The 27703-nt window shown below is 40.5% G+C and overlaps 2 protein-coding genes across 3 annotated transcripts in view; one reads left to right on the top strand and one right to left on the bottom strand.

The window, feature by feature from the left end:
• LOC124796788 (zinc finger protein 12-like) overlaps positions 1–23454 on the bottom strand; it is a 112743-nt gene extending 89289 nt beyond the window's left edge. Inside the window, exons 1-4 of the mRNA XM_047260727.1 lie at positions 23300–23454; positions 8032–8121; positions 802–984; positions 562–714 (exon numbers count right to left, since the gene is read on the bottom strand). Coding sequence (XP_047116683.1) covers positions 562–714; positions 802–984; positions 8032–8040 — 345 coding nt within the window. The 5' untranslated portion in view covers positions 8041–8121; positions 23300–23454. The remainder of the gene's footprint in view (positions 1–561; positions 715–801; positions 985–8031; positions 8122–23299) is intronic.
• Positions 23455–23502: 48 nt separating this feature from the next.
• The window catches only part of LOC124796524 (ankyrin repeat and SOCS box protein 1-like), a 122546-nt gene continuing 118345 nt past the window's right edge, over positions 23503–27703 (top strand). For both annotated transcript variants that reach the window (XM_047260714.1, XM_047260707.1), the window contains exon 1: positions 23503–23634. The gene's annotated coding sequence lies outside the window, so the exon portion shown is untranslated. The remainder of the gene's footprint in view (positions 23635–27703) is intronic.

Below are 27703 nucleotides of genomic sequence, written 5' to 3'. Positions count from 1 at the left end.
TAACTTTATGGTACTATCAGATACTAAACAGCTCTTTTCAGTTTTTTAAGTTTATTTATTACAAGTAGGAACTGTAAATAAATTTACATGTACATATACGACCTGCACTTTGTCAAGGTTTTTGTTTCTGTTGCTAGAGAATGCAAGCATAGGGTTCCATAAGCCACATCCGGCAACACTGCTATCTGCCCACCTGAACAATCAACACTAATCACTTGTCTCACAGACTAAATTTATTGCAAATGTGTATGTTTCGTGTCACTACAGATACTGTTCTACAGGAAGTGCAACTTATCTCAGGCAAATAAGTTTCTGTGTACTGCTGACATAACTTACTGAAACCTCATAAATTCATGGTCCAGGTATATATAACTAGGTAAAACAATTATTTTTTCAGATTAGTGACCAATAATTTTTCCAACAGAATGGTCACCATGTTGTGAGTCAAGGCATAAACAGACATAAATAAATAAAAAATTAATAAATACTTGCTAAATGGGAAGAAACTGAATAATGCATAACTGATGTCAAACTTGTTAAAGACATGTTAATAATACAAACCTGCAAATTTTGTAAATCATGTTTCTGTGGTACATGTGCTACTTCTTTTCTTTGATTACAATTAACAGTCAATACTGATGAATCTTCACTAGTGCACTGACTTAGTTCAAGAGCATGATTGGTTGTCTCTGATAAATAACGAGTGAAAATGACCTAAGAGAAAAACAGAGGTGAAAATTAATTTTCAATATACACATCATTAATTTCTCTAACAGAACCTCCCAAGAAAAATTTTCTTACTTGTGCTTTTAAAATATTCACCCATGTGCCAGACAATTTTGGTTTCTCACTGGAGTCCCACTGTATGTAAACACCAGCTGCTGCAGCCAACTCTGCAACCACATCTTTCTGTGTCTTACTACCAGAAAGTCTGACACTTGTGAGAAATGCAGATGATAACGATACATCAGCCCATTCAAACACCTGAAAATTAATGTTAAGGTAATTAATGGTTTTGAAATAATGTGACATATGATTTTTCTGGGAAGCAGAATAAGCCAGTTTAAACTACAACCTCCGACAATAAAGTTCGGTGAATAGTCCTGTAACATTAATGTAGATGAACTATGAACTACAGTTACCTTACAGTCCTTCGAAATAGTCACCTGTGTAACTATGCACCACTGAACTCTGTGATATGAGTCCTGGAAATTTTGCACAAAGACTTCCTTTGGAATGGTGTTCAAAAGCCATATCACATTTTACTGGATGTCAGGAATATAGTTAAATCTCTTTCCTTTCAAAGCGAGTTTGAGTCGAGGGATTAGGAAGAAGTCTGGAGGATTGATATGCAATGAGTATGGTGGATGTTCAAGTTGCACCACCCCATTTTTTTGTCAGGAACTGTTTGACGATATTGGCTGTGTGTGTGCGCGAGTGTTATTGTGAACAAAAAATCAGGAACCTTGTTGTGTGTACTGGGGTCGTACCCTGCATAGACGTTGCATGAAACGGTCAAAATTTCAATGTACTGAGCAGTATTCAACGTCATTCCCTCAGGTACAAATTTCTTGTGGATAATGCTTTGACTATCAAAAAAGGTGATGAGCATCGTTTTGATGCGTGATTTTTTGGCTCTGACCTTTTTACAATGAGGTGATGTTGGGGAATGCCGTCCATGCTTTGCGGTTTTGTTTCTGGGTCGTACCGGAAACACCAGGTTTCATCCTCAGTGACAATAAGATTCAAGAAATTTGGTGTCGCATCCACTGTTTTGACAAAATCCTGTGAAGCCTCTAAACGTGCCTGCTTCTGATTGTCAATCAAGTGATGTGGCATACAACAATAACATGTTTTCCCCTTCCCTAATTCCTCGGTACGGATTTGTCACACAGATTCACGGTTCATCTGCAGATCATCCATTATCATGCGCACAGTTAATCAGCAGTCGTTCAATGATTAATGTCCTCACTTTCTCAATGTTTTTGTCACTGATGGCGGTCACCCGGTATGGGGGTTGTCAGAAACACTTTCCTGGCCTCCTCAAAAACGGGTAAACCACTCATACACACACTTCATAGACAGTGCTTGATCTCCATAAAAACGTCCCAGCATTGCATGCACTTATTTCGGTGTCTTGCCAAGCTTAAAACAAAACTTGAAATTGATCCTTTGCTCGTCCATTATCCTGTTCTCAGTTTAGAACCAACGCACTAAACAAGCACTTTGTCCAACAGGTCTAACACGGAACACACACAATGCTCAACAGAACTACAGCGGGGGCAAGTTGTCAACACCAGCCACTACACAGGTGCAGTGTTCTGAGTCGCCAATGTTGCCCGATCCACCATTCTGACTTCATCCACTTATTTTCAGAGGTTGTATGTTGACTTTAATTCCAGTCAGTGTGTACTAACACACTGTATTTGGCAAAAAGTTTTTGGTTTCAATGTTTCCTTTTCTTTTTTCTTAAATACACTGTGACTTTTACACAACAGCATGCAACAAATGTCAAATAGGCATGACGTCTACATCATTATAGGATATGCAAATGATTAGTATTTCACCAGAACCACATGGAGTATGTTTGAAAAATGCTGTGTGCATTATGTATATAAGGAAATATTACACAATGGGTTTTTCATTCAGAAATCACATTTCAGTTTTAATTGTTTTTGAGAAGATCATGTTATATCTCATGTAAGAAGGAGAAATGCCTACCAGAATGTGTCAAATATGACAGTGGCAGGATCTTGGCCTATCAAGACAGCAGTTCATTGCTCTGCAATATTGCTACAAAGAGGTCATGAACCTATGACCATCAAGCTGCAATGGAATATATGGTTTCAGGAGGACAGTACTCAGTGCCATACAGAATCTAATAGCCTCCACACAACTAGTGCCCGAGAGAACTGACATGCTATTCGATCAGCCTGGTAGTATCGTACAGCAACATAATGTACCTGAGTCCAGAAATAGACTTTTTGCATCAAAACAACATCCACGTGGACAGTACAATGATGTCTTAAGCACCACAGTCTGTCACCACAGAGACCAATGTTGTGGCTTCTCTTGATGTGGCAGCAGAGTGGTACATGGACAGCAGTGCACACAATGACAACAATGGACACAACAATGGCACCATGTCGTCTTTTAGTTGAGTTCTGGTTCTGCACACAGGATCATGGTGGACATATCAATGTGTGGAGGCTTTGAGAAGAATGAACTCTGCCAATTTGTATTTATCATTGTCATAAGAGCCCTGTACATGGTGTGATGGTACCATTGTGTATACAACAGGATCAGCTCTTGCTCACATGACCAGTAGTTTGGTTAGTAGACATTAAATTTCTGATGTGTTAACGCCAGTGGTTTAACATACTCTGTGATATTATCTTTCAAGAAGATAATGCAAGATATGTTGCCCGTGATGTCCTCACCTACCTTGATACAGAGGTCATTCAATTGTTGCCCTGGACAGCATGTTCTCCCACCTACTGAAAACATCTTGTCATGGGTTGCTGAGAGACTGGTACTCCTTCACTATGACTGATGAACTCTTGCATAAAGCTGAATCAGTATGGAGTGAGGAACTCATATCTGTCATCAAACCTCATTTCAATTAGATGCCCAGCCAGGTTAGTGTCATTATTACTGCCAGGGGTGGCAGCTCTAAGTGATAAATTTCACAGCCTGTATCCCCACCCCCTCGCTCCAAATCAGCCACAAAAGTAATCATGTATTCTTCATTCTTCCCACTATACCATACATGCATAATAACTGAAATTTCATTATGTGCTATCTATTCTGGCGTTTCACTTTTAATGGCTAGCAGTGAATTCAAATTACGTGTAAGTGCCACTTTTTAAGATATTCCTTTTGTTACTCAACACCACGGGGTCCATCTGCCCATAAGCCCAAGAGAAAGGATTTATATTCTCAGACTACACTGGGCATAGGGCATTCATTTAGTTTTTTTTCTTTTTTTTTCATTTGTTTAATTCACTCCAGTAATAATGTCAAAATTTCCATAAGGCTGTATCAGAATTTATTTTGATGACAAATCAGTTCAATACTGTGGAGTCTCATCACCAAGCACCATATGTACCTCATAAATCAAGTGCCATAATAAGCACCACGAGCATTTGCCCAGAAGAGGTGGTTGTCACAAGGAATTAAATGAAACTGTCAGGTTAAGTGTGTGACACTTTCCACATGACAACATCTACATCTACATCTACATTGATACTCCACAAGCCACCCAACGGTGTGTGGCGGAGGGCACTTTACGTGCCACTGTCATTACCTCCCTTTCCTGTTCCAGTCGCGTATGGTTCGCGGGAAGAACGACTGTCTGAAAGCCTCCGTGCGCGCTCTAATCTCTCTAATTTTACATTCGTGATCTCCTCGGGAGGTATAAGTAGGGGGAAGCAATATATTCGATACCTCATCCAGAAACGCACCCTCTCGAAACCTGGCGAGCAAGCTACGCCGCGATGCAGAGCGCCTCTCTTGCAGAGTCTGCCACTTGAGTTTATTAAACATCTCCGTAACGCTATCACGGTTACCAAATAACCCTGTGACGAAACGCGCCGCTCTTCTTTGGATCTTCTCTATCTCCTCCGTCAGACCGATCTGGTACGGATCCCACACTGATGAGCAATACTCAAGTATAGGTCGAACGAGTGTTTTGTAAGCCACCTCCTTTGTTGATGGACTACATTTTCTAAGCACTCTCCCAATGAATCTCAACCTGGTACCTGCCTTACCAACAATTAATTTTATATGATCATTCCACTTCAAATTGTTCCGCACACATACTCCCAGATATTTTACAGAAGTAACTGCTACTAGTGTTTGTTCCGCTATCATATAATCATACAATAAAGGATCCTTCTTTCTATGTATTCGCAATACATTACATTTGTCTATGTTAAGGGTCAGTTGCCACTCCCTGCACCAAGTGCCTATCCGCTGCAGATCTTCCACTCACACTTTCTGTTTCTAGGAGAGGAAGGGAGGGGAGGACGGGCAGACAACACAATTTTAATTTAGGTCACAACGACAGTTTACTTTTACTCTGAAGTTCATGAAGTTTAATACACACAAAAAAGGATACAGAAATCACCAAATTTTACTGGAGACATTTATATGACAAACGACACTCGGCAGAAAAATTGTTTATATATTTTGCTTAATTAATGGAAAATTTGTTTCATTTATTGATGTATATTATAATACTACCCTCACCACAGGATTAAGCAGCAGACATAAAAAGACTGTTATGCAGCCAGTACAAAATGAAGAAAACAAAATATTTTAATAATATATTGTTATTTAATGTTACTAACTAATAAAAAGTATAACAACTCAGATATTGTTTTTAAGGCAAAATACGTATTGTGATAAATACAAATAAGTAAAAAAAGGAATCTGGTTCTATCCCTACAGCATACCAACATCTACCTGGGATTATCTGCAGCAAAATGTATACATAATACGCAACAGTATTTGTCATGTATGTTTTCAGAACTTTCTTCCTGCAGCACTATATTATCAAAGAAAGAGGCATACAAATACAATATAAAACTTTTATAATGTTGCTTTTGTTAATAATACGAATGAGAATGGAAATCAGATGAAAGTATAATGTGTGGTAGGAAAGATTGTAGAAGGAAGAGGGGTTGGGGGTGGGGGTGGGGAGGGAGTGAGCGGAGGGACCGGGAGGGGGAGAGGGAGGGGGGGGGGGAGGATGAGGAGGCATTGTGATGCTGATAATGCAGACAATGTAAAGTAAAAAATAGGGTGAGTGACTGAGGTACAGCTTCGTATTTGGTTAATAGTGTGCTTCCGGGTGTTTTGCTGAGTAGTTGTTTCTATTTTATGCACAATATTCTGATCACCCACTTAGCTGTCTTCTTCAGATGATGCAAGTTTTGCTGTTATCAAAGGGAGTGATGAGCATTGGGAATCAAATTTGGCTATTAAGAGCGGCATGAGATCAACAATAGTTCAAAGTTTGGTTGGAGTACTGACAGCGAGTACACGTAACAGCAGAAGTCACAACAGCTGAACAAGACGACAGGGTCAGCTGCCAAAATGGAAACAAGTCAGCAGAACCCTTGGGACCACAACATTAATTGACTATGATAATATTCTTCTCGGGTATGCAGCCGGATCATAACGTCTTCATGACACAATATTTCCGCAGTCCAACTGGCCACCATCTCCAGGTGAGAGTGCTGGTGCACGATCTCGCCGGAACTGACTTCCCAGCACAAGCGGCGGCCCCTATATAGGCCGCTGAAGACCCACAACGCGTGCACGAGAAGGTGCCGTGACTGCCCTCTAGCACAGTAGACATACCCTGCCGCCAGTGGTGGAAACAGGCGAAATCAAGATATCGCTGTCAAAAATTAAAAATTTTTATACCAACGATCGAACCACAGACCGGTGTTTTTTAATGTCAGATAACACCGGGTCCCAAGTCTTACTTAAAAGATAACCCTTGTCTCTATTAATAAGATTGTCAGATAAACGAATCTCTATGGATTCTTTTAAAACACAGTCCCAATAGCGAGATGCAGGGGCAACCATTTGTGTCTCGTCACATAGCATTCTGTGTCCCTCGGCGAGACAGTGTTCCGCCACTGCAGATTTCTCAGGCTGAAGCAGCCGTGTGTGCCGCTGATGCTCAACACATCGGTCCTGAATGGTCCGGATTGTCTGACCAATATAAGCCTTCCCACAGTGGCAAGGGATCTTGTACACACCGGGCTTCCTCAAACCCAAGTCATCCTTAACAGAGCCAAGGAGCTCTCTAATCTTGGCTGGCGGACGAAAAATACTTTTGATATGATATCTTTTCAGAATCCTTCCTATCTTCGAGGAAATGCTCCCAGCAAAAGGCAGAAAAGCCACCGATTTGCAGGTATCTTCTGGTGGTTCAGGCGAAGGTCCAAACTGGAAAGCACAACGGATCTGTTCATCTGTATAGCCATTCTGCTTGAACACAATTCCTGTGTCAAGCTTTCTCCATCTGAAATGGTATAAGCTCTTCTCGCTAACGTCCGCATGACCTCCGTTTGCTGGAATGATGGATGACAGCTAGAAGCATGTAGGTAACGGTCCGTGTGCGTAGTCTTTCGATAAACACTGTGTCCCAGTGTTCCACCATCCTTTCTGTACACCAGAACATCCAGAAACGGAAGCTTTCCATCACTTTCCACCTCCATGGTAAACTTGATGCTAGGATGCAGGGAATTAAAATGATCTAGGAGGCGGTTAAGAGCTTCTCTCCCATGAGGCCACACCATACACGTATCGTCAACGTACCTCCAAAAACAGGTTGGTTTTAAGGACGCCGTCTTCAGCGCCATGTCCTCAAAATCTTCCATAAAAAGATTGCCGACTATTGGGGACAAGGGGCTCCCCATAGCCACTCCGTCAGTCTGTTCAAAATATTTGTCATTGAATATTACAGAGTTCTGTGAGCATGTTCTGCTGACAATGGCCCCATGCAAGGCAGTAACAGTTTCTTTAAAACAAATGATTTTGTAGCATTAAAAAAAAAAAAAAAAAAAAATACCACTCGGGTTTTGTGACTCGTACTGCCATTTTAGAGAAGCAGAACTTCCTCAGAGGGAGCTTTTCCAAGAAGCACGAACTACACTGTAGAATTATTCCTAAAATCAATGAAAATGTTGTTGCATATTCCTAAAATTTGGATCAGCCACCAGCACTCACTGTTTTCTGAATGCCGTTCTACAATAACAAAGTGTGACTTATATAATAACATAAAACATTTACTTTTTTATAACATTCCTTCTTCTATGGTCTTAGTACATGCTTCAGATGAAGGAACCAACTTTTTCCAGCATTTTAGATTAAATGTATTTCATCTAGCGTGTATACAAGATGAATGAATGTATCATGAATGTAAATGATGAATGTCAATACACTCATGTAAATCCTGTATTAAAAATATTATTCTTATATCACACATGAAGAACAAAAGGAAACAGTACTCACATCTTTCATTTTCCACGTTCCAGGAAGCAAGGATGATGAGGCTTCCCATGCAAGGATATCTTTTCATTCTGCATCTGCAGGCTTCAAACACTGAGACATAACAAGATTGTTGAATTACAGTCACAAGCTCAACAACAGCAGCATACAGTGCACATTCCATTAATAAATTCTTAAGTCTGGACTGCAACAAAATCATTATTTTCATTTTGTAAATCATTTTGGTGTGGGCTAAATTCAGATCTGTGGTAAATAAAAAAAATTAATTAACACAGTTACTGCATATAAAACTGTGTCATTATTAGACATGTTCATTATCAGGTGTCGCCCTTTGACTTTACACTCAGATCCATTTAAGGAAGACAAGTCTCTCTATAGTTTTTATAGTTCTGGGCACTGGTTTGTTCTGAAAGCTATGTATATACTCTGTGAACAGATACTAAGACAGCTGATATACACTTTGAATCCAATGGTTACTCGTGCCACCTGTTTACACTTGGGTCTACTTACTGTTTCATGTGAAACTTTCTATATGGTCCCAGGGAGTCTTTAGACAAAGCTAGTCCATAAAATACAGACAGTCCACAAAATTCACTCATCCATTCTGCAGTAGTGTTAAACCAACTCAAAGGGATATAGTTTTGGGATTCCTGGAAGTTTTTAGAATTATGTAATCTCTCACCTTAACTGCTTTGATCTATCTAAAAGCATCGAAAATTACACAATTGTACACTTGCTCGTATCTACCAATATTCTCTTCAAATATGCACCTATATTCATCAACATATCATATTCATTATACTCCCCACATTATACATCATGCTTTTAACTGATTATTTAAAATCAGCTACTTAAACCACAAGAACACGAATTTAGCCAGAAGGACTCAAAATAAACCATTTACAAGAAGAATCTGTGACCTATCAAATTTTAAATTTCACCTTTCTTTGCAGGGAGAACTGCTCACCTTGTCACGCTTCTTAAGCTCTACAATATTCCGATGTACTTGATCATCAGCTACAGGTGCTCTACCAGCTTCAACTTGTGCCATCTAACATCAACTCCTTAACCACAGATATTCTTTCAGCTCCAACCTGTGCTACCTTATTTCAACTTATATTAGCACTTTCTCCTCATCACATTTTTTCCCTTCAAGTCTCACAAAGTTCTCCTATTATAATCACCCGCACTGGTTCCAACAGTTATCTCAGGCAGACTCTCTGCTACCATGCCAGCTTAATTCAAAGAACTGGGTGTATAGCAATGATGTCATGGCCAATGACCCATCTCACATCCATATGGTTTCTCAGCCTTATACTACACAGCTTTGAGTCTGATGTTGCATCACAAAAAGACAAGAAGTTTAACCATGAGATGCTGATGCAATGGTGTAATATCTGTTGAGGCTTTAGTCTACGCTACATCAGAGATTTTACTTACCTAATTAGACAAAAGGATCACAGAAGCAGAAGTAGTAAAGTGCGGAAACACAAAGGAAGTTGAAAAACTCCAGACACACACTCTCTATAGACATCAACTCACATATCTGACAGAGTATCCCTGGAGGACTCTTAAATTTATAACTATTTAAACTTGCCTACACTTCCCTCGTATCCAAGGTTAGCCACACCATAGCCAAGTACTTTCTCTATATGCCTGGCATAATACCCTCTTTGTTAGAATCTTCTGGATACTGTGTTGTGCGATTCAGTACATGAAGTCACATGATCTAGTATGTTAGATTGAGAGCACAGAACAGGTTTCATAGGATCGTCCCTCGCACATTTCCTGGGACTACAACAGTGTCTATGATATATAAATATGAGAAAAGAGGATGGATACAAAACCAAGAACAAGAGAAACAAGGAACCCACAAGCAGTTACACTCACTCCTTGGCTGACTCTTTCCTGAACTTCAATGCTGGCAGGCCGTTGGGCCTGAGTATTTGTAGCATTCTCATGATGAGTTGTTTTACTATCTGGCAGTAATGGCATGCACCGCTGATTGAAGCAATGCTGCATTGATGAGTCATTAGGGGAGTCTTACCGCATGCTGACGTAATGTGTGGGTTGTTTTGCAGGTGGTTGTGTCATCAGCTGCGTGCATTTGGGACAATAAGTAGGTTACGTGTCCTGAAATACCTTGGTGTCATGGTATTCCATTTGCACTACAACAACTGACAATGTTTTTATAGCACGGATCTGAAGATAACAACAATGAAACTTGTTATTAGAAGGAAGGAAAAATCCTTTCGTAAACCAAGATACAATGGAATCAAAGACATTAGTTTTCCAGTGGGCGCTGATTTACATTTGTGCTGTATCAGGATTTGAACCCAGGTCTCCTGCTTACTAGGCAGATGCGCTGACTACTATGTCATCCAGACACAGTGGTCACCAGAACTGCATGGACTACCCTAGCACGCCTCCCATCAGACCCAAATTCTCAACCTATACCGCACACAACTTGATGTGGTGCCCCTGCTCATTAGCCTCATTAGTCGTGAAATCTAGCCGATTCCCATACAAGATTGAACTTAGTGTGCATCTGCACCAAAGGGATCACTGGCAATTATCACCTTAATTACACATATGTAGTGTCTGTTCTTTCGGACATGTCTGAAAGAACAGGCAACATTTTGATCCTGCCACCACTTAGAATCAAGACACAAAGAAATTGAAGATATTAGCTGCCAGTGGGCACTGCATTATATCAATGGGGTGAGTTGAAAATCTGTGCCCGGCCGGAATTCGAACTTGGGTCTCCTGCTTCACATACAGATGCACTGACCACTCAGCCATCCACACACATTAGTCATCACAGTTGCACGGATTACCCTAGCACACCTACTCTCAGACCCAAATTCTCAACTTACGCCACAAAATACTTGATGTAATGCCCCTGCCCATTGCCCTCATCAGTCATGGCAACTCAACAATTCCTGTAAGAGTTTGAGCTCAGTGTGCATGTGCATTGAAGGAATCACTGGCTGCCATCGTCTTAATTATATACATGTGGTTACTGTTCTTTTGGATATGTAAATGGTGAGCCTGTTAGCAGCCATAAAACATAGGGTAGTATGTAAATCACTTTCCCAAGGATTTTACACCACCCATATGGCGCATATGCCGAAATGTGGAAACTTTAAAATGTATAACACAAATACATGAGAAATTCATGTAAATGTAAATGTAGGCTTCCGTGGCCATTGTCATAGTCAATAAAATTCTTCTTGGTGAGTCCGCATTGTCATCTGTAAAATTCTGACGTTTCGGCGACTCTTGCAAGGTGCCTTCCTCAGGGTGTATTGCTAACTGCTGAATGAGCACTAATTTGGATACTTATATACTATGGAGAAGTGCTATCATTGGATGTGAGGGTGAGAAGGAAGGGTATTAGGAGTTCATTTCACTGGTCTTTGCATTGCATGTTGTCATTGGCACAAATGGGCGTTTTCCATTGGAGTTTCCTTTACTGCTTGCCATTGGTGGAAGTTGGCGTACAAGAGACTGAGCAGCGGCTACAGTGTGGCATTATTCACTAACTGCCTAGTATCGACTACGTTGCGTCAGCGCTCCGTGTACCCTCCACCGCTGTGGCCTACCGCACGCCTGTTGCTCTGCGAGAGCTGTCCTTCCACAAAGCTGTCACAGCTGGTGGCTACGATGCTAGAAGTTGGTACCCGTCTTCTCTATTCGTATTGTCGTGTTGCTTGGCTATTTCTGTAGCCTCTGTAATCTTCCTCCTCAGACTAAACGGCTGTTTCATCAGTACGCGGGCCTCTAGAAATTCAATCTTCATCCTGCACTGTTCCTGATGTTCTGCCACCGCTGATTTGTTGTATTGTTTGAGGCGGATATATCTCTCGTGCTCAGTTAACCTTGTGCTTATTGGATGCCGAGTCTCACCCACATACACCAGTCCACATTCGCACCCGATTTCATAAACTCCAGCAGCATGAAACTTGTCAACTGCATCTTTTGTCGAGCACAGAATGTCTTTTATTTTGTTGTTGCTACGAAAAATCGCCTTAATGCCTGCCCAACGGAGAATTTTGTGCAGGCGTTCAGTAAACTCTTCTACATATGGTAGCACAATGGTGTTCTGTGCTTAATTCTGCATTTCCCTGTTGCCCTCCTCCTTCGGCGTCATGGTTTTGTGTATCATTCTCATGTCGTAGCCATTAGCTACAAAAATGGACATGAGATTCTGTAGTTCAGCTTCCAGGTTGTGTTCATCACTGATCCTGTAGGCTCTCTTAGTTAAGGTTTGCAGGGCTGAATTCTTTTGCGTAGGATGGTGGTGGGAGGATGCATGCAGGTACCTGTCCGTGTTGGTGGCCTTCCTATAAACTCTGTGTCCAAGCATCCCCTCTGACTTACGGTAAACTTCCACATTGAGAAAAGGCAATACCCCGTTCTTTTCTGTTTCCACGGTAAAGTGAATTTTGCTGTGCTGCTGGTTGAGATGTTCGTGAAAGTTTTGAAGCTCTTCTTCTCCATGTGGCCAGATAACAAAGGCATCATCAACAAACCACAGCCAGCATTCTAGGTGTAATGGTGCAGACTGGACTGCTATTTCTTCGAACGCTTCCATAAAAATGTCTGCTGCGGCCGGTGAAAGAGGGGAACCCATAGCTACACCGTTTGTTGGTTGGTTGGTTGTGGGAAGAGACCAAACAGCAAGGTCATCGGTCTCATCGGATTAGGGAAGGAAGTCGGCCGTGCCCTTTCAAAGGAACCATCCCAGCATTTGCCTGGAGCGATTTAGGGAAATCACGGAAAACCTAAATCAGGATGGCCGGACGTGGGATTGAACCGTCGTCCTCCCGAATGCGAGTCCAGTGTGCTACCACTGCGCCACCTCGCTCGGTACATCGTTTGTCCGCTCATAAAAATCCCCTTTCCACCTGATATAGGTGGTCGACAAACAGTGGCGCACTAGCTCGCAGATATCAAGTGCCATGCGTTCCTCTAAGATGTTCATGGTGTCCGTCATGGGTACACTCGTGAACAAAGACTTCACATCAAAACTGACCATCAGATCCGTATCTGATAAAGTGCTATAAAATGGGTGGAGTCCTTGATGTATGAATCTATATGGCTCACTAAATGTCTAAGCTTCGGAGCCAATTCTTTTGCTAATTTGTAGGTCAGTGAGAGGCTACAGGATCAGTGATGAACACAATCTGCAAGCTGAACTACAGAACATCATGTCCATTTCTGGAGCAAATGGCTACAACATGAGGATGATACACAAAACCATAGCACAGAAGGAGTAGGGCAACAGGGAAATGCAGAACGAAGCACAGAACACCGCCGTGCTACCATATGTACAAGGGGTTGCTGAACGTCTGGGCAAAATTCTCTGTCGGGCGGGCACTAAGCCGATTTTTCGTAGCAACAACAAAATAAAAGACATTCTGGGATCGACGAAGGATGCAATTGACAAGTTTCATGCTGCTGGAGTTTATGAAATCGGGTGCCAATGTGGACTGGTGTATGTAGGCGAGACTCGGCATCCAATAAGCACAAGGTTAACTGAACACGAGAGATAAACCTGCTTCAAACAATACAACAAATCAGCGGTGGCAGAACATCAGGAACAGTGCAGGATGAAGATCAAATTTTGAGAGGCTCGTGTACTGGTGAAACAGCTGTTTAGAGGGCTATTGATATAGCCATGTGACCCGACAATATGAATAGAGAAGACGGGTACTGACTTCCAACATCTTGGCTGTCAGCTGTGACAGCTTTGCGGAAGGACAGCACTTGCAGAGGAACAGGCGTGCGGTAGGCCACAGCAGTGGAGAGTACACAGAGTGCTGACACGGCCTAGTCGATACTAGGCAGTTAGTAAATAACGCTATGCTGTAGTCGCCGCTCAGTCTCCTATTCGCCGATTCCCCCCAACAGCAAGCAATAAAGGAAACTCCAGTTGAAAACGCCCATTTATGCCAATGACAACACGCAATGCAAAGACCAATAAAATGAACTCCTAGTACCCTTCCTCCTCACCTTCACATCCAATGACAGCACTCCTCCATAGTATATAAGTATCCAAATTAGTGCTCATTCAGCAGTTAGCAATAAACCCTGAGGAAGGCGCCTTACAACAGTCACCGAAACGTCAGAATTTTACAGATGACAATGCGGCCTCAAACCCAGAAGAATTGAATTACAATGAAATGAACACCCTTAGCTGCTTACAGGCGTTGACATAAATCAACGGGGACAGGTGAAAATGTGGGCCCCGACCAGGACTCGAACCCGGGATCTCCTGCTTACATGGCAGATGCTCTACCCATCTGAGCCACTGAGGACACAGAGGATAGTGCGACTGCAGGGATTTATCTCTGGCACGCCTCCCGCGAAACCCACATTCTCAATGTATTGTCCCGCACTACATTCGTAGTGCCCCTGCCCATTATACTCATTACTCGTGCGTGTTGCCGATTCCCGTATGAGTTCGGGCACCGTTTGTGCATTCGCACAGAAGAAGAAGATGGTCAATTGGCCAGTGAGATGAAAATGTGTGCCCCGACTGGAATTTTATTGACATGAGGAATTCGTCACATGGAATATACACAATTGCACAGAACCAATAATTTCAAAAAAAAAAAAAAAAAAAAAAAAAAAAAAAAAAAAAAAAAAAAAAAAAAAAGAGAGAGTCAAGCAGAAAATCTGTAAGAGCCATATGAAGATGGATTTGTAATAAATCCAAAACCAGTCTTAGTTTCATTTAATTTTTTTTTTTTTTAAATCCATAGCTATTGCTGGTTGCTGCTTCAAATTAGTGAAAAGTTTTCTTGCGTCAGTGGTTCACAGGCATTATGTCTGATGATGTAGTGAAAACCGCACAATATTTCAACAAGACAGCTACTCATGATCTTCAGGTGCAGTGGCTCACGAATATATGTGCTGGCTCGCCAGAAAAGTGCAGGTGCCAAAAGGTGGGGACATAATACCATTGTAAACAAATCACAGAGGACGTCGACATCCAGTGCCCCTTTCCTGAGAAATGGGCCATGGTCTCTGCATGCATGACATGGGGAAAGCACGGCTGCACACCATGGTCTAGTGAACATGTGGGCTTGGTGTTGGCGCCCAGTTCAAGTGTCCTGACTTCAATCCCATGCCTGTATTGACTCATTGGATTCATTCCTCTGTGCCTGACGGTGCCTCGATACTGCCAATCCTGGTTTCCATACATTGCTAAGTTGAGATCCTGCGTCCATGTTAATCAGTTCGGTAGTTATACATACGAGGCTCGTTCAATAAGTAAGGTGCCACATTTTTTCCCCTCAGAACATATTTATTGTTAAGAGTCAGAATTTGGGGACAATATACATCAACATGCCTTATTCATTTCCTATTTTTCTAAGCAGTCTCCATCATGTTCTATTGCTGTAAGCCAACATTGTGGAAGAGCATGTATTCCCTGATGGTAAAAACTCTTGTCCTGTTGGCGTAGCCATGTTTTCACTGCATGACTGACACTCTTGTCATCTTCAAAGTGGGTTCCCCATAGAGAATTTCTAAGCAGCCCAGAGAAATGGAAGTCCAAGGGTGCCAGGTCTGGATGTAGGGTGGATCATTGCAGATGCACTTCCAATGCTGACCGACAACTGTGGAGCCAATTGTCCAGTTGTGATGCACCAGTCAGCATGAATAACGGCATCTGCACGATTCAGTTTGCCTGGGGCAGTAGCTGTGACAGAACATCCCGAGTGTAACTGATCATGGAGCTCTGTTTTTACAGCACACCTACTCTCAGACCCAAATTCTCAACTTACGCCACAAAATACTTGATGTAATGCCCCTGCCCATTACCCTCATCACTCGTGGCAACTCAACAATTCCTGTACGAGTTTGAGCTCAGTGTGCATGTGTATTGAAGGAATCACTGGCTGCCATCATCTTAATTGTATACATGTGGTTACTGTTCTTTTGGATATGTAAATGTTGGGCCTGCTAGCAGCCATAAAACATAGGATAGTATGTAAACCACTTTCCTAAGAATTTAACACCACTCATATAGTGCACATGCCAAAATGTGGAAACTTTAAAATGTATAACACAAATACACGAGAAATTCATGTAAATGTAAATGTAGGCTTCCGTGGCCATTGTCATAGGCCTAGTCAATAAAATTCTTCTGGGTTTGAGTGTCCATTGTCATCTGTAAAATTCCGACGTTTCGGCACCTGTTGCAAGGTGCCTTCCTCAGGGTGTATTGCTAACTGCTGAATGAGCACTAATTTGAATACTTATATACTATGGAGAAGTGCTATCATTGGATGTGAGGGTGAGGAGGAGGGGTATTAGGAGTTTATTTCACTGGTCTTTGCATTGCATGTTGTCATTGGCACAAATTGGTGTTTTCCATTGAAGTTTCCTTTACTGCTTGCCATTGGTGGAAGTTGGCGAACAGGAGACTGAGCAGTGACTATAGTGTAGGATTATTTACTAACTGCCTAGTATCGACTACGTCGCGTCAGCGCTCTGTGTACCCTCCACCACTGTGCCCTACTGCACGCCTGTTGCTCTGCGAGAGCTGTCCTTCCACAAAGCTGTCACAGCTGGCAGCTAAGACGCTAGAAATTGGTACCCGTCTTCTCTATTCGATTTTTCTGCACACAAGAATTCAATAATAGCACACTGCTTATAATGTGACTTGTATGTAGACGCCATTTTGACGCTTTACTACAGCTCTGCCATCTGCCAGAACCATTTGAAACTTCACCAGCGCACAGAACAAACATCAAACATGAAGCACCAACAAGGACATTTGTCTATGTATATTAATGGCTTTTTTTTTTAAAAAAATATGGGAAATTACTTATTGAACAACCCTTGTATTTCAACTGCTTCTCTACTGATGGAGTCCCAATGTGTGGAGAAGGATGAAAAGATCTTTGTCTCTCCATAACTGGTGCTAAATATAGCCTGTGTCAAGACAGTGTTAAACAACAGCACACTTTCTAGCTGACCTAACCTAGTGTGACATCTCTGTTCATCACATCATGGAGGGGAGAAGAGAGACTTTCATCCTCATGGAGTTCCCCATTTTCTTCTGGATTTTATTGAGGTTTAGTGTGCACTTGTTGAAATGCTAAGCAGATTTGAAATGCATTTCAACCAGTGTGAACTAAATCTCAAGAAAACCCTGATAAATACCAAGAAAACTCAGAAAAAATGAACTCCACTAGGATGTTTTTTCAACCTAATGTTGTAGTGTGTCCTTTAAGATTGGCAGGCCATTCAAGAAACATCAAATAAAGTGTATCTTCCCCCCTCCAGTGTGACTGCAAACGATTCTGGGTTCTGTTAAAGACAACTTAGATCTAAGGAGAGCCGGAATAGACAAAATACTGTGCTAGTGTGGGAAACCACACAGTGACCAGAAGTGTTGCACTGTTACAGATAGATGCGATGAATGTGGCCATCACATCAGGTTAAGTTCGCCAGAAAAGTGTGCTATTGCTGAACACTATCGTGACATGGGATAGCATGAATTACGGGCCATGAACGATAATTTCATATGTCTCCGTGTACTAGGACTGCATCATTAAAGAAGTAGTTGAAATATGTTTAAATACCAACCTGTTTAACAGGGGCATGGGATTTCAACTTAGTAAGGCATCAAAACCAGCACTGGCAGTACTAAGGCATTGTCGGCCCCATATGAACAAATCCTACGAGTCAATACAGATGAGGAATCGAAGTCAGGACACTTGAACTAACCACCAACAGCCTGCCCATGAATGTCCGGGCTGTGACTTGCAGCCATGATTTTCCTACACCACACATGCCATTTCCCTGGCAGGGGACTCTGGATGTCGATGTCATCTACGATTTCTCTACAATGACATTATAGCTCCACCACCTGGCAGTGACACTTTTCTAGCAAGCCAATGCAGCAGCATGTCAATAATTGTGAGCAGCTGTTTTGATGAAATATTGTGCAGTTTTCACATCATCCAATGCCGCACCCTTGAGCCACTGAAGCATTTATTACATGGGGTAAGCCTTACACAGCACAAAACTTTTGTTGTTGGGACTCATGCATAAGATTTTGTCTAGTTCATCAATATGGTTACAGACCTCCTACAAGGCTTTATCTCAAAAGTGAGAAATGTACCATTAATATAATGTCTACAAAAACCTGGTGTTATTAATCTGTTGTCCTTATTTTAGTGTTTCTTGCTCATGAAGGCAATAAAATGTGTGATGTTAGATGTTGGTATCATTGTTGAAACCTGTACAGCAATGGAGATGTAGATTTGTGGACATACTTCCTGGGCGTGGCACAACCTGGAAATTTTTTTTATGGTGGCAATGAATTACTTACACAGCACACATGTCCCCTACTTTGGGAAACCAAAGTGGAATTTGTAGAGTCATATGAACGATGATAGTCCCACTGATGAGATGGCTGGTCGCAGCTATATCTGAAACTTCAATGCGCCAGAGGTATGGTGGGCCTGTGGTAAGACCATATCTATGCTGTGTGTGGTGCATCTCTTGTACATCAGCTGCCTGCATGTAGTTGATGGTGTCATCCTTCTCTTCTGGTTGGAGCAAAAGCTGTCTCCTGATGCATCCACTGTAAGGATAGAAACTGTACCCTTTGTAGTGGCTATGACATGGGGAATAGCGCAGGAACAACAGCTCAGAAGAGTTCAGCCCATCTATGATGGAAGCTTCAGCATTTCATTGTCTATGGATGGAGACCAATTTGCTGAGAACACAGTACCAGCTGTAGGTAAAAACCTAGATTTGTTGCCCATGTATGCATTTCCCAGATCAAACATATCCACAATGGTTGAAGTAGTTTGATGAGATGGGCTATTTCATGTGGTGGTGTTAACTATCTAGAAACCTTTGGGCCTCATGGCATCACATGTGAAGAGCAGCATCCTCACAGTGTGATACTGGTTGCTGGAGTGTCAATGGTGGTGGTAGCTGCCTATTGCAGTTATGGGTCTATTAGGGCGAAAGGGGGTTCAGGGCATTTTGAGATTCATGCATCCCTACACAATGGTGAACATCTACACATTCCAATGTCTGTAACTGGTGTCAAGAATTGCTGGCAACCAAACGTTTATACCCAACTGGGTTTTGTGTGTTTGGGGAGATGGGCAAAGCAGAAGTACAGTTATGGGTTGATGGCCATGACAAAATTCTGTTGTGCTCTCTTTGATAGGCATGATCCTCTATGTAGTCAGAAAGTTTTAACATGAGTCCAGCAGAGGATGACAAATCAAATACTTTTCAGCTGTCTAATTTCAAAAACTGTTATTTTATTTGGCTATCAGTTTCGCTGATTTACTACATCACCTTCAGGCCTCCTGACTGGCATGTAGGAAGACTCAAACCTTGGTTCTGATCAAAATATGGGCCAGCATTCAAATACTGGTATCTGCAGATTTCTGCTTGATACAGCAATCACTTCCATCATCAACTGATTGTGGCCGAAAGAGATTCAATGATAACTGTTTCTTACTTGGTGTAGGCATATAGGAAAACTTGATTAATAGTACTGTGAGAATATTTTCTAGAAAGAAGTCACTTTATTATCTACTATGTGACCTTGATAATTTTCTTTCTGTAAATTTGCTCTGAACAGCCTACTTTTATGTTTTTATATATTTTCCTTCTTAATTAATATTCACTGACTATCACAAATGATCAACAGCTGTTATACTGTACCCTTCTATTCTGACTGGGAATGTTACTGTGGGGAACAAACCAAAGCTCGACATCAATAACTCTCTAAGTGTTCTCGATTATAAAGAATGCAATTATGTCCCATTTATTCCTAGAAAGTTTCATTAACACCTCCCTCTAACTACTTAAGGAAGTTTAAAACATTTACAGTTGCTGGCCTCTAGAAGGTGTGACAGTTAAATAATGAGGCAGTGTAAATCATGCAGGATGAGGCTGATATTGGAATGCTGCCGACATTGACACTTTCAGTGCTACAAACTAGTGTTTCACCTTTCTATAAGCTTCAGTTTGGTTTTGAGGCTTGGTTCTAGATGACACTGTTGTGTAGCAGTAGTGATATCAGTATTCCTTGTGAAATTAAAAATCGGCATTGAAATGTTTTCAAGTGTTGAAGAAGCTGTTTGGTGATAACACTTTTCGCTTGCATGAGTTTTTCGTTGGTACAAATGACTTTCTGAAGATCAGGGAAAGGTTGATGATGATGAATATCCTGACTGACCTGCGACTGCAAGAACTGAAATAAATGTTCAGAAAATTAAAAAAAAAAATGTGTTGGGAAGGCCAGTCAATGTCGGAGTATTTAAATGATTGCCAACATGGTTAACACTAACAAAGAGATAGTAGAGCAAATGTTGCATGACACAATAGACCCGAGAAAAGCTTGTCCAAAAACTGTCCTCAAAACCTCACTCAGAAAAAAAGACAATAAAAATAACACATGCTCTGATATGCAACAACTCACAGAACAATCAGACTCACTCACAAATGTTATCGTGTGTGAAGGAAAAATGGATTTTCCAGTTTGAGCTGTAAATAAAGAAGCCATCAATGCACAGGATCATCAAGAATGAAAAATGTGCGAATGAGGCAGTCAAAACTGATAGAATGCTGATCTTTTTTATGTATATCAACTTGAGTCTAGATCAGGGCTAGCGGTAGTCAGTGGTGTTCCTCTATTGCTCATGGGTTGACAATGCACCAGTTTCACGTAGACAGTAGAATGATACTTTTTTGTAACCAATGAGAGTAGAGAGATGAATCAATGAATGTCTAGCACTGAAATAGTGGTTGAACACTTTTCTATTACATAATATGTCCACAGTAGCGTTCTCGCTTCCCGAGCACGGGATCCCGGGTTCGATTCCCGGCGGGGTCAGGGATTTTTCCTGCCTCGAGATGACTGGGTGTTGTTGTGTCGTCTTCATCATCATCATTCATCCCCATTATGGTCGGAGGATGGCAAACCACCTCCACTAGGACCTTGCCTAGTAAGGCGGCGCGGGTCTCCCGCGTCGCCCCCCTATGCTCTGTAAAGAAGTATGGGACTCATCATCATCAATATAGATATTCTGAATCTTCCATGCAGTTTTAGCTTTTATAACAAAAAGTTTATTAAATATGGCAAAGTGCATCAAATATGGCATGAATGTAAACATCGGGCTATGCCACAGATCAGTCTGTTACAACAACCTTTCACTGCCCTTGCATATTCATCGGCTTCAGCAACCCAAAACAGATCATCATCTTCCAAACTAAACTAGGCCTTGGGCTACACTACTGATCAGCTTGTCACCACAGCCAATAACGTTCCCTTCCCTTCTCTCTCTCTCTTTTTTTTTTGGAGGGGGGGGGGGGGGGGGGGGAGGAGGCAGGGGGGTTTGTTCATGACCACAATCTAGCCTGAATTTCTATGACTCCAAATGATATACTATTACGTACAGGACAATTATAGAGTCTTTAATTTTCTGTAATGGGGTCATTCCATATCAATTCAACCAATTTGAGAAAATGTTCCAGCTGATAGTCTCAGATTTGGCTGAAATTTAGCACAACAATGCTACCAAGTGTGGAAGACTCATGTACAAAATTTTAAGTTCCCCGGCCAATTACAGAATTATGGCTTGTGAAAGAAGGTGGCGTGACCCGGAAATTGCAACCCACATCTGGCAATCTATATTCAGACCCAACTTCAGGTCTGCATCATCACTATTAGTTGCTAAATCATGTTAAAAAGAAACATAATCAAATACATCTCTGTCAACTTCCATTGTACACAAATGTTTTGCAATAACATGCTGAAATTTTGAGATATATATCATTATGGTCTACTTATGCAGTGTGTGAAATTTGGCTTGGATACTACTTGTCCTTTTTGTGCTACCACACTTCTAAAATCCATGTTTTTCAGGTAATTTTTCAAATTTTTGTATTTTCATGTGCATGTAACTCAGTTTTTGTGACTGATATGGGCATGATGAGTTGTGTGTGTGTTTAGGCCACATCAAGCTTACCACAAAAAAATTAATACTCTTTTTCAGTGAATTATATTTAGCATAGAGGGCACCTACAATATGTAACTTTTAATGTAGGCCTATTACATTTTAATCACATTTGGAATTTTTTATTTTCCCTCAGAAATATGTTGTTGGTGTTTTGATTCATGGAGTGTGTTCTCTAAATGGATGTTACTGGGTTGTAAAAATTTCCCTGGACTGTGTGGAATAGTTCCAGAGTTATTAAGATCTGAAGCTGGGTCCACATTCTTTCACAAGTCATAATTCTGGAACTAATTGGCGAGGGAAACTAATACTTTGTACACGAGTGTTCCACACATGGTAGAATTAGTGTACTTGACTTTCAGTCAAATCTGAGACTATGAGCTGGAGCCCCTGGTTGACCCGACATGGAATGACCCAATACTGTTTCCCTCGATAATTTAAAAGATTTAATATGCTGCAAGTAAACCTCCTCACAAGAAGAAATCAGAGGCACAAAAACAAAAGGGTACTAAAATCATCAATGGTTACAAAGATTTTCACAAAGTATTATGTAACCACATTTTGTTTTCTTATGGAAGCCACATCATGTTCTAGGGCTTTTTACACAAAAGTATTATCAATATTTATAATAAAATTTTGGGACAAGACTGATATGCTAATGGACTTTCCGCCGTCATTTTCCTGACAATGACAACATGAATGATGCAAAACATATGTGGAAACTCTCAAAGAACGGAAACCTGAAAACTTTACATACATATCATAATCCTTTCATGTCTTCTTATTATGATCCTTTCTGCTCTACTGAACTCGTAATTTATTAGCATGTGGGACTTCTTTGGCTGTAAAACTTGTCCACTGACTCTATCACAGCTTGCATGACACAGTGAAGGAATATCAGGCTGACCTACACCTGAGCATCAGAACTGCACTAACCCAACTGAACAGAATAGATAACAACAGGTTGTAGCAAATATACACAGTTCTAAGAGTGTAAACGTACACAATTACAAGTGCTAGCATTTGCGAGTTCATAGTTGTCTAGCTCCAGTCGCAATATTTTCTCCTTTTTAGAGTTCTTGGTTTAGTTTGCAGCCATAGCCACGACAGTTATCTACTATTTTTCCCGCGATCATGTACGCTTTTCATTTTTTTCGCTGTTTTCTAAATTATAAAATGAACAAATGTACCTACAGAAAATAAATAGGCCTACTTGGATTCTGAAATATTAAGCAGGTTAGTTAGTAAACAATACTCACATGGTTGTCAGAGCTGCAAAACTAACTTTACTCTGATTAGGCCCACTTAATCACGTTCTATGAATACCCTGACGAAAATACATATTTCAAAATCAAGGCGCACTTCGAAATTGTTTACATGCATTCACACACACAAAACAAGCGAAACACCCACAATCCTGTTCAAAGACGCTACTAATCGGTACGTACATCAGAGTTGTTAATGGGGGCGTGAAAGCACAGATGTTGCATGAAAGAATTGACGTTGAAGTGTTTTGATTATCAGATGGAGATCATATAGGAATTTATTTAGTTAATGTTTGCAGAAACATTTTTCAACGTATAAGCAGTCCTTCGTAAGTATTTGTGCTGCTCACAGTACTTATGAGAATTATTCTGAATTTGTAAACAATTCAGAGTGTACTGACAAGCATGTTGCAGAACAATTTTCATTTAAAAATGTCATTCGGTTGCCTTGCATTTGGCAATACGGCAGACATTTCTAACATGCATGGTGTGAAAACTTAGAGGAATATTTTCCAGCTACTACAATTCCATGAAGCATTTTGCAACCCCCAAACACCCCTTTAAATACCGTCACTACTTCCGAAACGAGACTACCGATACCTTAAGCAAGAAGCGGCATTTTGTCCGTGCTGCATTTTAATTTTTTTGTGCAGCTAATGCTCTGGAGGCCTATTGTGCTTTTCTTGATCTTGTTTACAATGTTCTGCTTATATTAAACGTTCATCTTTATCTGTATATGAAGCTGTTTACCGCGTTTTTGGAAGCATATGAAATTATATACATACAAATCATCATCGTTTGTTTCCCGAAACTCCTAGACGGTAGTAGCGTAATTCGGCCCACTCTTTAAAATTGTATTTGTTTTCTGAAAGTTGCACGTAGATTCATTTGATTACCCATCATTGTGGAGATGCTCAGCACAGAATTCTTACAATCGTTTACAAGGTTTTCTGAAGTCCGCCATATACATACTAATGGCAAATGAGGAGCGAATGTCTGAATAAAAATGTCACTCGGGAAAATGATGAAAACAGTAAAGACCAGTATTCAAAGCACCAAGTCTTATGCAAATTGCATAGGCCTACTGAGCATAAAAAGCTCTGGATCTATAAAAAATGTGTGGCACTCACTGGAAGATTTGCTTATTGTTCGTAGATATGTGCACAGCTAATAAACACCACACTTATGCAAACTAGGCAGCAAGAAGCAAGATTCACACAATTAGTTTAATTAGATTAGATTCAGTTTTCGTTCCATAAACCCAAAAAAATGAGATGATTCTTGTGGGTGTGAACATGTCAGAAAATGGCGTTTTGGTGAGTCTGTAATAGGCTGATTGGTTCTTGCAACTAAGTGGTATTAATTTAGCATACATGTCACCAAGTTACTGATACAGGATTTCTCCCTCCCACCCCCCCCCCCCCCCCCCCACACACACACACACAAAAATAAATAAATAAATAAATGGGAAAGCATACAAAATATATATCAAGCTAATATGCTCATCATCTTACACTTACTACTGAGTACAAAGTACTAGTGAAATTGAAAATAACAATGGCAGAAGACTTCTTAAGGCACCCACACACGAAACAAAATCAGTGTAAGTCTGATACATAGTCTATATAGAGAGCATTTAGGATATAGTTCTGTGTCACTGGTTACACTACACTATCAACTGGCATCATCACATTCTGTGTTGTCAGAGAATGAAATGAATTTTGGAATTTGTAAACAATGTGCCAATACAGTTGTGGCGTCGTCAGCATGGCAGAAATGTGAGCCTCAAGAAATGCCCAGTGGGTGACAATAACTAATAATACAAAGAGTTTACCTAACAAAACTGATGAACTAACAGGACTGCCATAGGAATAGTGGATTTTTTTGTGGGGAAACACAACTTGAAAACTATACAACAAACCAAAAACAAAAATGGAAGTAAGTAAGTAAATAATTCATATAAATCAAATAATATTTTAATATGGATCATTAGTTGCATTAAACATATATTTGTGTAGTAAACAACACAATCTAAGCTGCACTCCCAACCATCTCAGTGTTTCCCCGTCTCCACAGGACAGCAAGAGTCGAGGAAAACCAAATGTGTGCATGTGGCATACACAGGTAAACAGTGCACATGGATGACATTTACAACTGAGACATTCAACCAAAAATATGGCAGACATGAGCCACATAACTTTCGAAGTAACTCTTCAGACAATACACCAGTGGATCGTATTGTTCACTAGATGCAATTTTTTTTTTTTTTTTTCAGTTTTAGTTTGATGCTGGTGTTTCATAATTTTGCCAATACTCTGCAAACTGTTGAATGTTAACATGCTTTTTAGTTCTCTTTTAAACGTAATAGTTATGAAATTTGCTAAATTCTTTGAGACAAAGCAATGAATAAAAGATTTGATTGATATGACCTTTTTTTTTTTTTTATCTAATGCAGTTCTGTGCATTTTTCCTCAAAAAATCATCTTATGTTTCCTGTTTCACATTACTGTTTAATACTATGACTTAATGAGGCTGTTTTTATTTTTTAAAATTTCCCTCCCCAATTGCCTTTGACAACACCCTTTTATGATTCCTACAACTCTCATCTGGAGTTGTAAGTTTGTTGTGCCATGCTTATGTTACTCCATGCCTTAACAAAATGTGTATGAAGAAATAATATGAATGCTGCATTGTGTCTGTTTTGCATTCTTAACATGTAATAACTTTCACTTTGTTCTTTGTTCTGTATTCCTATCTCAATTGACTGTATGTCCATACTCATAAGAAATTTTTGTGAGAGGCCTCTCGAACTCTACAGTTTCCAAATTCCATTACTGGGTTACATTTGCCACTGATGCTTAAGTTAGCTAAAGCTCATCAGTAGGGTCGTATGAATAAAAAAGAATACTCTCTGCAGAAGATTCTCAGATGAAAAGAAAACTCTCTTAGAAAGTTCTCTGTTTCACATGAATGAAAAGTTCGAAGCATATTCTTTGATGAGGGAGCTCTTTCTCACTACCTTCCCTCCTTCTCGAGAAGGTTCTCACTCTGTGTTGTGTGCCACATCAGATACAAAGCACAAGCACTATCTTCCATTTAATTCAGCTCATTCCAACAGGTGAACTAATCAATGTGCGAACATGGAACTGGCATCAATGTGTTCTGGAAGAGCTCCACTATGATTAGATTTTAATTTTATGTATGGCAACAAATTATTAAGAATATTATGGACAGTTCACAAAAATGAATTTTCTGACAATGTTATTGATTTTTCAACATGTGGGGAACTTCTTTGCTACTGAAGTTAGGTGAACAAATTATACAAATGAAATCTTAAGAATACATCATGTTTTCATCTACTCCAAACTGGAACTCTATTTACCACAAGATGATTCTGGCTAAATATAACACACAATGGTCCATTCACTTGTGAAGTAGTTAGGTGGTTGCCCATGTGCTTTCATTACGAGAAACAGATCACTAGCTTTGTAATTAAGCATTATTAATTTTTTCTGATCCACCCACTTATTTCTAACATATCAAAAATAGTATGTATTCTGCCAGAAAACATATGTAATTTTGTTACATAGCTACTTACAGTAGTAAACTAAGAACTCTAATCATGCCGCTGAATCAGACTGTGGTTCATTTCTGTGGTGATGCAGCGGGTTTCATTATGGGTATGTGCACCTTCCCTATACTGTCCCTACATGCTTGTTTCATTCCATGTCACTTGGCAATGTCGCGTCTAAATATTTAATCAACGTCACTGTGTAAAGCGGCACACTACTGATACTGTATTTGACATTACAGGATTATTTTTTGTGCTCATCTGCATTAACTTAGATTTTTCTACATTTAAAGCCAGGTGCCATTCATCACACAACCAGAAATATTGCGTAAGTCATCTTGTATATTCCTACAGCCAATGATGACACCTTCCATACACCACACCATCACCACCAAACAGCCATAAATTGCTGCTCATCCAGTCCATCAGGCCATTTATTTATATAGAGAATAAAAGGTGTCATAACGCTTCTGTGGGGCACTGCTGACACCATTCTCTCTGATGAATGCTTGCCATTGAGAACAGCATACTGGATTCTATTGCTTAAGAAGTCTTTGAGCCACTCATGTATCTGGAAACCTATTGCATATTCTTGTACCTTCGCTAACAGTCTGCAGTTCAAATGCTTTCCTGAAATCTTTGGAATATGGAAGCTGCCTGTTGCCCATCATCCATGGTTTACAGGATATTGTCAGACAAGGGCAAACTGCATTATGTGTGAGCAATGAGTTCTAAATCTGTGCTGAATTGTGGACAGAAGGTCTTCCATTTCAAGGATATTTGTTATATGTGAACTAAGAATATGTTCAAGAAGCCCGGGCAAACTA

This window comes from Schistocerca piceifrons, chromosome 1 (genome assembly GCF_021461385.2).
Source record: "Schistocerca piceifrons isolate TAMUIC-IGC-003096 chromosome 1, iqSchPice1.1, whole genome shotgun sequence".
Classification (NCBI taxonomy): domain Eukaryota; kingdom Metazoa; phylum Arthropoda; class Insecta; order Orthoptera; family Acrididae; genus Schistocerca; species Schistocerca piceifrons.
Note: the sequence above shows the minus strand (reverse complement) of the source record. Positions and strands in the feature narration are given on the sequence as shown.